Source organism: Electrophorus electricus, chromosome 6 (genome assembly GCF_041902795.1).
Source record: "Electrophorus electricus isolate QZ-2024a chromosome 6, ASM4190279v1, whole genome shotgun sequence".
In the NCBI taxonomy this organism is placed as follows: Eukaryota; Metazoa; Chordata; class Actinopteri; order Gymnotiformes; family Gymnotidae; genus Electrophorus; species Electrophorus electricus.
This window is the reverse complement of record NC_137502.1, coordinates 12,646,250-12,662,500: the sequence shown is the minus strand read 5'-3', so window position 1 is coordinate 12,662,500 and position 16,251 is coordinate 12,646,250. Positions and strand designations below refer to the sequence as shown.

The 16,251-nt window shown below is 39.3% G+C and overlaps 2 protein-coding genes across 3 annotated transcripts in view; both read left to right on the top strand.

Moving 5' to 3' along the window:
* Positions 1–5,277, top strand: part of nat10 (N-acetyltransferase 10) — a 17,478-nt gene extending 12,201 nt beyond the window's left edge. For both annotated transcript variants that reach the window (XM_027008826.3, XM_027008825.3), the window contains 16 exons: positions 1–86; positions 214–310; positions 390–506; positions 919–1,020; positions 1,110–1,184; positions 1,374–1,490; positions 1,682–1,815; positions 1,929–1,977; positions 2,119–2,215; positions 2,638–2,748; positions 2,829–3,001; positions 3,096–3,215; positions 3,904–4,002; positions 4,175–4,248; positions 4,611–4,691; positions 4,808–5,277. The exon at positions 1–86 is cut by the window's left edge and continues 65 nt beyond it. In XM_027008826.3, the coding sequence (XP_026864627.2) occupies positions 1–86; positions 214–310; positions 390–506; positions 919–1,020; positions 1,110–1,184; positions 1,374–1,490; positions 1,682–1,815; positions 1,929–1,977; positions 2,119–2,215; positions 2,638–2,748; positions 2,829–3,001; positions 3,096–3,215; positions 3,904–4,002; positions 4,175–4,248; positions 4,611–4,691; positions 4,808–4,913 (1,638 nt within the window). In that variant the 3' untranslated portion in view covers positions 4,914–5,277. The remainder of the gene's footprint in view (positions 87–213; positions 311–389; positions 507–918; positions 1,021–1,109; positions 1,185–1,373; positions 1,491–1,681; positions 1,816–1,928; positions 1,978–2,118; positions 2,216–2,637; positions 2,749–2,828; positions 3,002–3,095; positions 3,216–3,903; positions 4,003–4,174; positions 4,249–4,610; positions 4,692–4,807) is intronic.
* Positions 5,278–5,401: 124 nt separating this feature from the next.
* Positions 5,402–10,863, top strand: si:dkey-10o6.2 (uncharacterized). Its single transcript, XM_035525626.2, has 7 exons — positions 5,402–8,504; positions 8,667–8,791; positions 8,907–8,973; positions 9,058–9,211; positions 9,371–9,516; positions 10,066–10,176; positions 10,309–10,863. Exons 1-7 carry the CDS (start codon positions 8,349–8,351, stop codon positions 10,486–10,488), a joined length of 939 nt encoding a protein of 312 aa, XP_035381519.1. The 5' UTR covers positions 5,402–8,348; the 3' UTR covers positions 10,489–10,863.
* The last annotated feature ends 5,388 nt before the right edge of the window (positions 10,864–16,251 follow it).

The window sequence follows — 16,251 nt, the reverse complement described above, 5'->3', positions numbered from 1 at the left end:
AAGTGGCTCAATGAGATCCTGTGTCTGGACTGCCTGAGCGTGCCACGCATCATCTCGGGTTGCCCTCTGCCTGAAACCTGCGACCTGTATCCTGCAGACGCTTGCCGCACAAAGGCAGTGGCAGAGAGCCACATAGCTCATCTCTGTAGCAGCGCATGGTGGTCCTTTTTGTAGTGTAATTTAATTACATCTTTCCTTAGCCCCTCATTACAGGTACTATGTGAACAGAGACACTTTATTTTGCTACCACAAAGCTTCAGAGACCTTCCTTCAGCGCCTTATGTCCCTCTGTGTCGCTTCTCACTATAAGGTGAGTATACTCTGGAGTCTTTTTATGATTCCACCATGTTGTTAGGAAATGTCTGCTGACTGGTCATTTGTCTCTTTAGAACTCCCCCAATGACCTGCAGATGCTCTCTGATGCTCCAGCCTACCACCTCTTCTGTCTGCTGCCCCCTGTTCCTCCCACACACAACTCTCTGCCTGAGGTCTTAGCAGTTGTGCAGGTATAGCATTTGTAACTTTGCTTTGAGGGCAAATTAATTACTTCAGCTTCAATTCTCAATATGATCTCTTTGAACAAAACTGTCAATGTTACTTTAAAAATATTTTAATGTTTTTAAGTAATAAGTAATTTTTCCTGTGATACTAATTTGCATTATGAAAGACATTATACTGACACACAGTGGACTGGATGTTTCAGAGATTCTGTACTTAATCTATTTAAACATGCTCTATGGAGCATAAACTGATTTGTTTAAAGCAATCTGATTCTCATAAATATGGTTTGCTACTTTTTGATGGTTAAAATGACTTATTGCTCCTTTGAAGTTTTCTATAAATCAGGAATCTTGCTATTGTTAAAATCAAAAAGTGAACTTCATAGTGAAGTTATTTCACCTTGGCCTTCCCTTAAAGATGTGTCTGGAGGGGGAGATTTCCCGTCAGTCAATCCTTAATAGCTTGTCCAGAGGTAAAAAAGCCTCTGGAGACCTCATTCCCTGGACAGTGTCAGAGCAGGTAGAAAACCTCATATTCTACACTGAACATATATTCAAAGCATCATATTGTTTTGGGGGCAGTTTTTGCAGTTTTGTTTCTATTTTTAGTTTCAAGATTCAGAGTTTGGTGGTCTCTCAGGGGGAAGGGTGGTCCGGATAGCAGTGAACCCAGACTATCAGGGGGTAAGCCATGCCATCTTGATCTGCTTCTGCCATCTTGCTTTTTTTTAGTCAGTGCTGAATCGATATTAAGTAAAACCTTAACTAACCTTCTTTGATGTACTGCATAATTATTTTATTTGTCTACTTTCCTGGTAGTCAGTTGTTGGATGTGTGTTTGTGGATTAAGATTGAGGATTCTGTCTTTCTTAGATGGGTTATGGGACTCGTGCACTGCAGCTTTTGCAGCGTTACTATGAGGGACAGTTTCCTCTATTGGACGAGAGGCAGCAGGCAAACACCGGGGCAATTAACTCGGTCAGCAGCGAGGTAATTACTGCATGCACAGCCTCCTTTTACTATGCTAATGAGGACTTGGACCCCAGTGATACAGCAACAGATTAACCCTATTCTTAAACACTTAGGGGAGGAAAAAATGTGTTTTTTCAAAAAGACATTAGGGTTGTTTTGCACATTACTACACAAGGTCAGTTGTTTTTATATTAATTTTGCGAATGTAGGCCGTCAGTCTCTTGGAAGAGGTCGTGTCTCCCCGGACAGACCTGCCACCCCTCTTGTTGAAGCTGAATGAGAGGGCAGCCGAGAGGTTGGACTACCTGGGAGTGTCATATGGTCTCACACCACAATTGCTCAAGTTAGTACAAACCACTGCAAACACATGCACACTTGTGCCATAATGGTTGTGCAGCGCTGCCTTTCCCAAATGCTCCAGTAACCTTTCCTTTTTGTCCCTTCTCACCATAACAGGTTCTGGAAGAAGGCAGGCTTTGTTCCAGTTTATTTAAGACAAACTCCAGTAAGGATAAAGAACATTTATTTTGTTTACAAATTTTGCCTTACTCAGCATCTTCCAGGAAAGTGAAGTGTTAAAAGAATGCAGTGCACTCTCTGTGATGGTGCTCATGAGATTAATGTGAACTTGTGTTGTTACTGTCAGAATGACCTGACAGGGGAGCACTCCTGCATCATGCTAAAAGAGCTAAACACAGAGGACTCAGCTGGGCCAGGCCAATGGCTACCTGCCTTCTGGAAGGGTGAGTCTCCTCATAAATGTAACTACAAAGATGCTTTGTTCAACCAGTCTAATACAATTGTGTCGTATACAGCATTATCTTCTGCTTTCTTTTAAAATCTTCCTCCATAAATTTACTTTCTCTTACCCTTCTTTTATAAAATTATGTTGTTAGACTTGTCCAAAAGCAGATCCCGGTATAAATAAGTGCACCCAAATAGAAATGGGAGAAGTTCTAATAATGTATGGACAATTACAAGGCCATTTAGCATTATACAAAAGACTGTGCTAGGTAATCACAACTTATTTTTATCTGCATTGCATGTTTAAATGTATTTCCAGAGAACATTTGTGTGTTGTAGTCTAAGACTGGACTTTGTGTCCAGAAAAGACGCAGATTTTAAAAAAGTAAACAGCTGTGAGTGTTCCAATTCTTTTCTGCAGATTTTCGACGGAGGTTCCTCTCTCTGCTTTCCTACCAGTTCAGCAGCTTTAGCCCAACATTGGCCTTGAACATACTGCAGAACAGGAGTGTCGGAGATGACAGTCCTGCATGTATGGAACAATATACCTCACTTCAGTCATTTCAAGGTGCTTTGGCTCATGAGGATAACTCTGATTCATTCTCACCTCAGTGCTCTCCAGTGCAGCGTTAGCTGCCCAATTCATCCCATATGACCTGAAACGTTTGGAGATGTACTCTAGGAACATGGTTGATTACCACCTCATTATGGACATGGTCCCTGCTGTGGCCCGGATGTTCTTCCTCAAACAGCTGGGCGACATCTCACTTTCTGCTGCTCAGTCTGTGAGTGTGTGCCTGTGTGCCTGGTTTTGCAAAGTCAATGTCTAGTCTGCTTCTGGGCAGGTTTATGTGATTTGGCATGTCACTCCTGTTTTAGGCTTTGCTTTTGGGACTTGGGCTGCAGCACAAGTCTGTAGATGACCTGGAAAAGGAAATCGAGCTGCCCAGCTCCCAGCTCATGGGCCTGTTCAACCGGCTCATCCGCAAGGTGGTACAGGTGAGACAAAAACCTATCAACACAACAGGAGAATGGGATCCGATCAAGGGCCATAGCTTTCTGAATGTAAAGAAATTGCGTGTCCTCCAAAGAGTACAATGGTATGGAGCAAAACTGTAACAGACATGTTGACATTTTATTTTCAGCATAGCAGCTATGCTATACTAATACTATACTAATATTTTTTTATCTAACAGTAGTTTTTTTTTGTGTGTGTGTGTGTATGTATGTGTGTATCTTTATCTTTATTCATTTCTTTGTCATGTTTGCAGCATTCTGTGAATAGCTGCTGCAACACTAATTTCCCCTTGGGATAAATAAGCTTGGCTAGCTAGTCAAACTGTGGTTGCCAAAGAATAAGAAATGCTTTTACTTCAGGCTAGGGGAGGTGTATTTTGCCAGTGCTGTCCTCATAATTCCCTACAAGAACAGTTTTGTAAAAATGTGTATACTTTGGCAGATCTACTCCTGGCAAAGGCTTAAACAAAGAGACTGTAAGCATGAGACACAAGACTGATTTCTGAGTACACTTAGTTTTCCAGATATGGTGGATCTTATTCAGATAATTGGTGGTTTTTAAACTTTGTTGTGCTTTTGGAGGCTTGAGGTTGATTTAGTGAATTTTTATAGCTTGGTGTCCCACATTTTACAGGTGTAGTTTGGTTCTTTACTGTCCACTTCTCTGCAGTTCTTCAACAGTCTCCAGGAGAAGGCAATTGAGGCAGAGATGGCTGACATTAAAGACATTACCATGGAACCAACTGCTCGGTCACTGCGGGAAGATCTGGTATGGAGTTGTTATGGAGCTTCAGCAACAACTGTGACATTTTGGAAAAGAAATGACATCTACTTCTCTAGTGCTGAATTCACAAATCTGAAATAGTTATTGCTTTCAAGTCTGAATAACTGAGTTGGTACCAATATTATTTAGTTTATGAATTTTCTTTCTTTAACTTCAGAATGAGGCAGCCAGAGAATTCAGAGAGAAACACAAAGAGGACATGGAGAAGATTAAGGACATGGATCTTTCCCAGTATGTGCTGACATCAATAGATACATACTGTATTTAACTTATCATTACTAACCACCAGTGCAAATATAATGTATGCATCTTATGAGTTCATCACCTTCAGTAACCTGGGCCTTCTCAAAATTGCCATAGCTGAGCTCTGTTCAGTTTTTCAGGTCAAACAGCAGAGAGGAGAACAACATAAGCATGTTTAGAATTTATTTTAGGCTACCAGAGCTTTTCCCCAATATCATCGTCTGGTTATGCAACTGCCAGGTTGTACTGTAGTAGTGGTGCTAGTATGATCTAATGCCTCTCGCAGATCTGTGAGAACAGTACTGTGTCAACTACTGATTTGGTTTTGTAATAACGATTATTCTATACAGGTACATGATCCGAGGAGATGATGAGGAATGGGACCAAGTGCTGAAGAAAGCAGGTCACACGGCTATTGTGAGCATAAAGAGGTAAGAGAGAGAAAGAGGTAATATACATGCTTTGACACTCAGTTGTCATGAGAAGGCCATTGGTGATTGTATGTGTCATAAGACTGTTTACATAATTTTTGTATTGCACTTTTTAGTGACAAGAAAAGAAAATTGGAGGGTGTAAACAAGAGCGAGCAATGGCAAGGCAAAAAGCAGAAGAAAAATAAGGAGAAAAAGGCCAAATTTGGAAAGAAAGCATAAGTACTGAGAAATTCCTGATTTTTCTACCTGATTTACTTTTAATAATGGACACAAAATGGCTTTGAACTGAAGAATTTTTTATTGTACCATTCATATTAATGAAAATATTTAAACATGTTAAGCCACCTTTAGTCTAGCTATGTAGCTAGTAAGGATAAAATGGTAAGGTGATTTGTGGATGTATTGAGATTGCAGAGAATGAAGGTTGGCTTAAGAGTCCTAGAAATGGAACACCTTTTTTATGTTTTCAGCAGATTTGCTGAACATTGACTTTGTAAATCATTTTGACAATGTACAATATACCATACACTCTGCAGAGAGTGAATAAACCTTTTTTAAGGGCCTTAAATGTGGTGTCCATGTGGAGCTGTTTCTCAAGACCTTTTTCATGTTCTCAGTAAAATCAGTATTTTGGATAAATATCTGATTATTCAGTGTGTAATGGGTAGTAGTGCATGATCTGCAGTTGCATTATGGGTAAATAATGTACACCTGCAAGCAAGAGTGTAGTTCATATTTTTCAGTCACTATCACTATGAACTGCCAATTTCCATGACAACATTGTTTTCTTTAACATTTTAAAGTTACCTTGATGTCTCAGAACTTGGTGCTCTAACAAAAACTAATATTTCACATGGCAGTCAAACAAGCCAAACTCTAGTTTTGGAAATTATTTCACATTTGAGATCCACCTATGGGAGGGACTGTTCTGTTGTTCTTCTACTAATGAAATAGAAAATCCCATAACTGGGATGGCCATGTATGTGGAAACACCCACAGCTGCTGCTCCTCATTAAGCTCAAATGAGGAGGATCACTCTTGGTGAGGAAAAAACCCAAGGGGCAGAGAGGTAAAATCCACAGTCCATGGATGGCAATAGCCTACCATTCCTAGAAAGAGCAGAGAGGTTGGAGGTGCAGCGCTCTCATTCCCTGGACTTAATGGAAGCCTGAGGTCTCAAATGCAAAACTCCACATTAAGCCAGGTACAGCTTGGAGGGAACCAAGACCCCCAATGAACCCATGCATCATGCTCAACACCAGAGCTGCTGACCTGAGATTGAAGACTACCAAGTGAAGTACCTGAAAGGCTTCTGGAAGATGTGAATGCAGCGCTACAGACAATCACTACTGAGAAATCAGAACACTATCAGAAATGCAGAAAGGTATGAATATACCTCAGAAGTATAACAAGCTCTCCATACATCTGGCCTCGGAGACTGCCAAACAGAAAATAACATCTCTGGCTGCCTACCAGAAGAGGTACAAGGGAGAAGTAGAAGCCATGAGAATAAACAGAATAACAGCACAGAGAACAGACCTGCCAAGAAAGGAAGAAAGACGCATCACAAAACAACAATGCCCAGTGGTTTTTAAGCCTGAGAGCATCCAGTTACCAATAAAGTGTCCCAAGAAAAGGACTCAAGTATGAAGAGCTAACAGATGGAATCCACCCTGAATGGTAAACTGAAGGCCATACAGCCCTGATTCTGATGGACCCCCAGAAAGGGACAGTTCCCTCTAACTACCGGCCAATAACCTGTCTCTACACAACCTGGAAGGTCCTGTCAGGCATCATTGTGACTAACGTGAGTAGGCACATGGCTCAATACATGTGCAGGGCCCAGAAAGGCATGGAGAGTTTAATCCCAAATCCAGTACTCTGAGACTGTACACTAAGTATAAGGAGGGGGGCCGAGGACCAGTGAGCGTCACAGCCACTATCCATAATGAAACAACCAAGATCCATGAGTACACCAGGAAGATGAGCCCCAACTGATAAAGTGCTTGGTGATTACCTCAGACAGCAGAAACCATCAGTAGCAGGAACTATCATGAGAGGACAAACCCCTGCACAGTATATACCACCAGCAAAGTGGCTGTAATGGAAAAAGGAAAGGGTTGGATTAAAAGACAGCACAGAGGCACTAATAATGGTGACACAGGACCAAACTCGGAATACGAGATCATTAGAGGCTGAGATCTACAACACCAGGCAGGACCCCATATGCAGGCTGTGCAAAGACGCCCAAAAACAGTGGGCTGCAAGATGCCAGCAGGCAGAGTGTACATGAAATGCCATAATCGAGTGACTGGCATAGTATACATAACCATCTGTGCAGAGTAGGGGCTGGAAGTTCTGAGGTTAAAGTTATATACACCAAAGGTGGTGGAGAATGACCTAAAATCCAGATACAGAAAGACAAAATGGTAATGGATAACCAATCAGACATGATGTAATAGGTATACAGCAAAAGAGGGACATAGCGATAGCAATCCCAAGTGATGCTACACAGGTCCCTCGAGCTCCCAGGCCTCTGGTAGAAAACCTGATCTTGAAGGAAAAAGGTCACCTGGAAGAGGGCAAGTGGGGAATTTTCTTTCAGTTAAATCAAGACAAAAACAGAACTTATAACAGAGAGGAGCATCGCAAAATTAATGCACATCTTGAATGTAGGTAACTAAAAACCAAACACTTAGAAATCTCTGAATTCTGTATACACTCAGACCTCTCAGAACTTTACTAGCCACATCAAATCAATCAGTAGGATCATTGGAATAGTACAACCAAATAACCATCAACATCAGCCCCTACCCCATTATCATTATCATTACCACCATTGGCAGCAGTGGCAACATCTTCAGCTGACGATTTGTGGGGGCTTATAGACATCCATGTCAAAGAGACACACAAGGCCCACAAGTTTACAGCAGATGCTACTATGGAAATGAGATATAACATAGGCAGATATAAAGATCCACTAGAATACTGGTGGGAAAAATCAGCGGTTTATCCACATCTGTATACACTTGTAAAAAAAAAATGCATCTGTGCTAGCCAGTAACATCAGTTCCCTGTGAGCACATTTTTTTTCTAAGACTGTGGAGGTCATTAGAAATAGAAAAATCTCATCAGCCCCAGCACCTCAGAACAAGTAATTTTCTTAAAAATCATGAACAATAAAGTTGGAATTATTTGACTTTCTATGTCCTGAGCCCAACTTTTAAGTTGACCCTTACAATCGCGAGCCACCCAAATTATTTTATTCACTTATATTTTTAATAATGAGTAAGATGGAAAACCCCCAAAAGATGTACAGTACCTAGAACTAGGTAGAATGACCAGTAGGTGTTGAGAGAGAAGGGTTTCGAACAGTTTTTCAACAAAATTGATTAAAATACTTCGTATTTCACGAGGCTTCATTTCGCCCAGCATTACAAAGACGTGTCCTTGGGAGCTTTCCTACTTATTCGCACTGAAAGTGAATCTAAGATTCTGCCAATTCGGAATTGAGCAACCATTTTTCTCTCGTTGTGTAACTGACAGCATTTTTTCGGTCAATAGGAGTAACCTTTTAGTACGCCCACATCTCCGATCCGCAGTCATCCCAGCGACGTTTTCATAGTGGGACTGGGTTGGCCAAACTAATTCAGAATGGATTTTATACCTGTTATTGACTTTGATGTCTACAGACTTGGTGTAGATGATGTAACTGATGACAATCTGCAAACGTTAGGTGAAGAACTGAAAAGGGCTTTCTGCGAAGTGGGGTTTGTTTATCTAAAGAACACCGGAATTGACCAGATGGAGGTCTGCTTCTGTTAACGCGTACTTTGACCAGCTTTCGAACGTATTCCTCAGTAGAAAATGTGTCAAAATTAATGTTTTTATTATTAATTGTAATTTAAGTGATTGCAGTTTCTTACACTTTTGCTTCTGATCATGTTAGTACAAACGATATGCCTTTCATAGGTGAATCAGGTCATGGACATTTCTAAAAAGTTCTTCCTGCTCCCCGAAGAAAAGAAAAGCTCATTTAAACGGGGCGGTTACGTTAACAGTGTACATCATGGTTGGGTCTCAATGGAGACAGAAAGGTATTTGTTTAACGAACACCTGCTCAAAACTGTAGTTTGTTTGGAATCATAAGTTCTCATGTACATTGTTGTATATTTAATACAACCACTCTGCATTTATTTGTCTTTTCAACAGTTTGAATCCTCGCCGTCCAGGTGACTTGAAGGAGGCCTTTAACGTTACATCTTTGCGCACGGATATTGTAATCACCTCCCATTTTCAACAGTACTGCAAGGACTGCCTACTTTATCACATTTAAATAAAAAAACATTTTTGTTTAAACTAGGAATGGCCCTCAGACGGTGTTGATGGTTTTCGTGACATCCAAGTGTCTTTCTTCTTGCGCTGTAAGGAGCTCTCTCTCCGGGTGCTCAGGGTGATGGCACTCAGTCTTGGCCTGGAGTCCAGTGTGTTTCTTAAAGCACACAAATGCATTGGAAGTAAGCTGAGGGACACAATTGTGTATGCAGTTATTTATCTATTGATGTATTTAATTCTTGCTTATTTTATTGATTTAATTTCTGATTATATTTCTCTCAACCTCTCTCACATGCACAGTTTGAAAACAAGTTGCTAAAAATGTTTCTGTTGATGTTAAGGTGACACAAATGGCACTACACTGCGTTCCCTCCATTATCCTCCAGTGAAGAGTGAGCATGTCAAGGTAGGACAGATCCGATGTGGAGAGCACTCTGACTATGGAACCATCACTCTGGTCTTCCAAAGCCATGAAGGTGGCTTACAGGTGAGACACAGGAGAGTGACGGAACTAATCCTCAGTAGTAATGCAGGACAAATGAGTTACTGCATTATACAGCCTCTTCTATAATAGGGTCGTGGATATTAAAAATGTATCTTGGACTTGCAGCATATCAGTTTTTCAGCATGGTGGAGAGTAATACATTTTCTTATGTTAACGGAGCAATAAGTCATTTTTCACCACCAAAAAGTAGCAAATAATATTTGTGAAAGTGTTTATTATTAAATATTTGATAAAATCAGCTCTCATGAGTTAGTCAAATTGCTTCGTAGTCTTCAAATTAACTAGTTTACACTCCCCCAACATGGAGGTGGCTATGTTTAAAATGGATTTGGTACAGAATTTCTGATACAGCCAGGGCACAAGGTGTCAGTATAATGGCTATTATATAATGTGAAGAAGCATCATTGGAAAAATTACTTATTGCTCCTTTTAACTGGTGACATTTTAACAAATGGAATGCTGATTTACAGCTTGGTCTACACTTATATGACGTCCAGAGTAAAATATATTTTCATCATTGCGTCCCTTTAGGTCCTGAGTCGTAAAGGGGAATATTTCTCAGTCCCAAGCATTCCAGGAACATTTCTGGTCAACATTGCGGACTTGATGCAGAGATGGACCAGTGATGTGTTTGTGTCTACTGTAAAGATCCCAATTTCTCCAAAGCATGATATTACAATTTTTTTTTCCAAGAGGCTAATGTAAATTTAAATTAACATTAAAGCAAATTGTACATGACATTTAATTAATTTTTTGCCATGTAATTTCTCTCAGGTCCATAGGGTTTTGCTGCCCCCTTTAGGTGACTCAAGCACACGTCAGTCATTGGCTTTCTTTGTGCAGCCAGAAGACGACGCCATCATCACTTGTTGTGATGGTTCAGACAAGTACCCTGCACTGAGGACAGAAGATTACCTCCTAGCAAGATTCAAGGACACATATGGAATAAAATAGATCTGTTATGACTTATAGCTCATCCAGAAGTTTATAAATGCTGGAAATATTTTTCATATATTTTGTAACAACTAGTAGGCCCATTTTAACAAATAGACCCATATATATCCATAGGCATGTACTAGAAATCAGGATGATTCAAGAGGTTTGTACATTTTGCATTTGAATCACATTCATAAATTGAGCTTATGATTAGTGTTTTGATTAAGTGCTATTCCATTCCTTTGCTCACTCAGTCCTTAGTGTAAAAAAGTGTAAACTGTATTCTCTTGTAGTTCACAAGAATTGCTGAACATATATTGGAATAATGTATGGATGGCAGCATTTACGATTTAAATGATCTCTGTTGACAAATAAAAGCTTGGGTTACTATGACTTTGCTCAGGCTTTGAAATGGAGATTTTATGGAAAAATGGAAGCTGAAAGTTCAGTGAGATACTCAGGAACATTTCCAAAGCGACAGGCAGATAGTATCTCCATACATGAGGTCAATGGTCAAAGCCCAATCTGTACCTTCAAACCTCAAGTATGGCTTGGCTTGAAACATCATGCTTCAATTCTCATGGAAGCATCAAGACTATAATCTGTCCCAGCTCCCAGATGGTAGAACGAATTTCCTCTGGCTCTCCGGACAACAGAATCCCTTGCAGTCTTCAAACCCAGATGGAAGACCCATCTATTTGTGGAATAATTAAATGACCATTGATCCTGTAACTAGGATGGGTGACAAACCCTAGTACTTATTGTAGGGAATTGTTTGTTATTGCACTTATTTACATTTACGGCATTTAGCAGACGCTCTTATCCAGAGTGACTTACAAAAGTACTTTGTCATTTACTCATAGAATATATCCAAATACAGTATAGTAGGTTAGAATTAAACATACCAATGAACTAGAAAACTAGAATACAGTGCTGAATGCTGATACCTAGAAGTGCAAAATACACAAGGTCTATCTTAAACAATGATAAGTGCTATAAACAGTAAGTGCTAGAGTTTGTTAAAAAGCATAAATAATGCCCTACAATAAGTACTAAATTAGTCAGTCAATAAGGGAGCAATAAAGGAACTTATGGTTGTCGGAAATAGAGCTAATATGTGTTTTGCACTTCTAGGCATCGGCATTATCCCTATATTTCAACAGAATTCTAGTTAAATGGCATCTTGAACTCTAACTTACTGAATTCTAAAAAGCAGTGTTTCTTAGTTTAGCATGGTAACTTGAGCCTTAAGTCAAGCTGTCTAATAGGAAAAGAGCTGAGATCTATTCCTATTGTACAGTCTTAAACTTTGTGCTTAAATTATCTGGCTAAGTGAGATATCTTGCTTTTTGAAATACACCCCTGGTGAAGTTTATTCTAATTTTTCTTTGTGTTCGATTCTTTCAATAGGTAAGCCATCAGATGACAAGTTCTGATTACATACAATCAAAGCTTCCTCACAGACTTGACTCATCCAGAAAAAAATGAACAGATATCAAAGGTCCCTCAGCAAAGCATCTGCAGCCCATTCTATGGAGAGAGCAGTGGAGAACTTGGAATTGGATGCACAAGCACAAGATATGAACAACTGTGTTTTGGGACTGATCTCTCTATGAAGGATATTGCAGAGTTGCACAAAGAGAACACCAGTTTAAGAGAGCGATTGTAGAGCCCGGAGACAAAAATGCTCATACTCTCTGATTCAAATAAGATGCTGGAAACATCAGTTGATCTAACGAATGATCAGACACTCAGTTTTTACACTGGCCTCCGCTCATCAAAGGTATTCTTCACCCTGCTAATATACCTCATCACTGCTTGGATGCCATGCACAGTCTCACCTTCACCAGCTTTACAGTTACAATGGTATTGATAAAATTGTGCCTTGGTCTGACTAACCGGGATCTTGGAGACAGGTTTCACTGCAGTTGTGGAAGAGTATCTGAAATATTTCATTTCATATTAGCTAAATGTATTGATCCAGCACCTCAAGTGTTTAATTCACTGGACTTCAAAGGAAGACGTTAAAAGAAATCTAACTGACCTTATTCAGAAAGACACCTCAGTTCAGTCAATTGCATCATAGCCTGCAATAAGATTTTGACAGACCAACATCACTTAGTGCAAGAGCATTAACTTACTCCAACTACAAGATTATTCAACACAAGGGTTAAAACTGTATTAAGTGTCTTGTATTTATTAAATGACATGCAGTTATGTAATGAAACATTTTGTACTTAATACAAAGTAAGTAAAAGTAAGTAAGTAAATTTATCTTAAGGTCAGATTTGCACCAGCATGAGATTTTATCCATTAGCATTTTTTCCTTCAGCTTGTGCATGCAAATGTCTGAGAATGTGTCATCAGTGAAAGTAATCAAGTTTAGGTCTGATCTGAGCCCAGTACTCTAAAGAGAAGTCTATTCTCTGAATGGTACAGGTGGTAGTTTTCCATATTACAAAGTAATATGTTTTAGGTCTCTACATTGTCATTTGCCCTTGTATTTGTGTGTATTATGTGTGGTTCCTTTTAAGTTAATAATTTTGCTCTAGAGAAAAATGTGCATGTTTGGTAGCTTCACTTATGTCATTTGTGCATATTGTGCAGGGCATTTTATCTCAAGTACAGCTGGTGTACAGCACTTGCATTGCACTAATCCATCTGTGCTAGCCCCTAAATGAGGATATCTTGGATTAACCACAAACACAGTTTCCTCTACCTTAAGACTCTGATGCTGGCTTTCCTGGTTTGATATGAATGCCTCTCTAGCTAAATTTTTCTTCCCCATCCCAGACTAAAGCAGCTGTATTTTTGCTGGATGTATACCCCATGATTTTGTTGTCACACTAGCTTTAGCTGTTGCATTTTATCATTTAATCAAAGTGACTGCGAGTGCCTCTGTTCAAACCGCAAGTTACAGTGTGATTGGCATGTGTAACATCCCTGCTGATTAATGGATTGGCTCTCAACTGAGGGTCTGTGTCCTTTATTCTTTGGTTCACACAAACACAACATAAGAACTAAAAATAAATAAATAAATAAATAAAAAGAGAAAAAGTTAACAATCGACAAGCATAATTTCCTCAATTCACCCACCCCATACAACCATATTCAAAAAGATATAATCTTAATAATTTAAATATCCATTTAAATCTTCCCGTCACTTAACATTGACATATGCTTAGTCCATTAACAGTTCCTAAATATTAACATTAATAATTAAATTTCTAATAATTTAAGATCATTACTTCATTGCTTTACCAACAGGCTGAGATTACGTTTACACCACACAATTGTTTAATAACCTTTTATAAGCAATGACTGTTCTGTGCTACAACCACTATGACAGATTAAGTAAAATAGTGTACCCTGTTCACCTTCAGCAGAGTGCTAGTACTTCGTCTATTTTTCACAACCCCTTTGGTCCAGTTAACTGTGTTTGCTCAGTTTACTGTTCTTGTCCCACAATGGCTCCCAATTTAAGAAGCCACCTAGGTCACATCATGCTCACCGGTCTAGCCATTGGCATGTCAAAAAGACCCTTTAAACTAAAGGGTAACAAAGTAATCATAGGTCATATAACTCTACAAATAACTGTACCTTTAGTACAAATCATATCCACTGAATCATAAGGGTTATAACTGTAAACAACGATGATTTCATATCAGTAATTAAGTACCCATAATTGTATAAAAGGAAAAACAAAGGAATACATCCTCATACAACAAAGGGAAAAAAATTAAAAGAAACAAAAAGGAAGAAGTGGAGGATTAAATTATGCCCCACTAACAAAATTAATTTCTGAATTAATTAAACCACTTAAAGCTTATTATGATGCTCCCCTTCCACGACTGAACCTTGAATCACCAAGAGCTAGCTTGACTCTCCTAACAAGTCCATCCTGGTCAGAATTAGCCTCAACAGCTCTTGCCAACCTCCATTCATTCCTTGTTACTTAATTTTCTTTCTGATTCACCAATTTGCAAATTTCTTTTTGGAGCATGGCATCACTGTCTGACTGCAATATTGGTTAGATATTTCTTCCTCCAATGACTTCAGAACTGTTTGGCAAGATACTGCACTCTTCACCATCTCTTTCAAGCTTATATGTCCTTACTAACAAACTTGCCCAGAGGGGGTAAGGTTGAAGAAAATGTAATTGTAAGCAAATTATTTGGAGTAATAGGTGTTAAGCTGCCGGTATCACTGAGATGGTGCACAGTAAGGGGGCAGCTGTTAATTATATTCATAACCTCATAAAGGAACATTTACAGGGAAGTGTCTAATCTAAGACAAGGAAAGATAAGTCCTTATCTGTCATTCCAATTCTCCTCCAACATGACTTGAATAAGGTGCATTCATGCTGAAATCGCATTGTTTAGTTGCATGAAATGCAGACGGTTGTTCTTAAAAGAGTTCTGCCATTTTCTGTTGTTTCACCAGTCTTCTGAATCTTCTACATCTAATATACTGCTGAATGTTAGAAGCTACTACTGCATAGATGCCTGAGATCTAGAACCCATTTGAACAAATTTAATTCGTCATCCCTTTACCCTGATGCTGATCCTTTTTATGATAATGAGCAATTATCAGGTTGGTAACATTATGGCTCTTGGGAAGTGTTCTGGGATGCTTGATAAAATTAGGTAGGAATGAATGACACAAATTTGGCTAAATGCCAACATAAACAAAACCCACACTACAAAATAACCACCACAACTAGCTACACTTCACAGGACCAAAATAAAATACAATCCTACACTAACTCTCTGACAATAGACAATAACCCCAAACAAACAGGCACCACTCCCTACGATCAGTAACACACACATTTTATTTTATATATATATATATATATATATATATATATATATATATATATATATATATATATATATATATATATATATATATGACACACACACAGGAAAATAATGATTTGATCCCCTGCTGATTTTACAAAAACATGAACAGTCTATAATTTACATAATAGGTTTATTTTAACAGAGATCAGAATTTAACAGAATCAGTCTCTTCCAATCAAACCTCTCAAACACCATGGGCAAGACCAAGGAGCTGTCAAAGGACATCAGGGAAAAGACTGTAGACCTGTACAAGGCTGGAATGTGCTACAAGAACATCACCAACAAACTTGGTGAAAAAGAGACGACTAATGGTGCCATAATTCTAAAATGGAAGAAATACAAAATAACAGTCAATCGCCTTTGCTCTGGAAAGGTGAGGTGTCAGCCCAGAATTACACGGGAAGAGCTTGTTAATGATCTCAAGGCAGCTAGGAGCACAGTCACCAAGAAAACCATTAGTAACACACTTTGCCGTAATGGATTAAGATCCCGCAGTGCCCGCAAAGTCCATCTGCTCAAGAAAACTCATGTACAGGCCTGTCTAAAGTTTGCCAATGAACATCTGAATGATTCAGAGAAGGCTTGGGAGAATGTGATGTGGTCAGATAAGACCAAAATTGAGCTCTTTCAACTTGACTCACTGTGTTTGGAGGCAGAGAAATGCTGGATATGAACCCAAGAACTCTATCCCCACTGTCAAACATGGAGGTGGAAACATTCTGCTTTGGAAACATTCTGTTTCTCTGCTAAGGGTACAGGAAGACTTCACTGCATTGAGGGACTGATGAACGGGGCCATGTACCATAGAATCTTGAATAATAACCTCCTGGCCTCAGCCAGAACACTGAAGATGGGTTGTGGATGAGTCTTCCAGCGTGACAATGACCCAAAACATATGACCAAGGTAACAAAGGAG

Coding starts and splice junctions, on each gene's coding strand:
- si:dkey-10o6.2 (XM_035525626.2), top strand. CDS start 8,349: ATGGATTTTATACCTGTTATTGACTTTGATGTCTACAGACTTGGTGTA. Junction 8,505..8,666: donor CCGGAATTGACCAGATGGAG/GTCTGCTTCTGT, acceptor TGCCTTTCATAG/GTGAATCAGGTCATGGACAT. Junction 8,792..8,906: donor GTCTCAATGGAGACAGAAAG/GTATTTGTTTAA, acceptor TCTTTTCAACAG/TTTGAATCCTCGCCGTCCAG.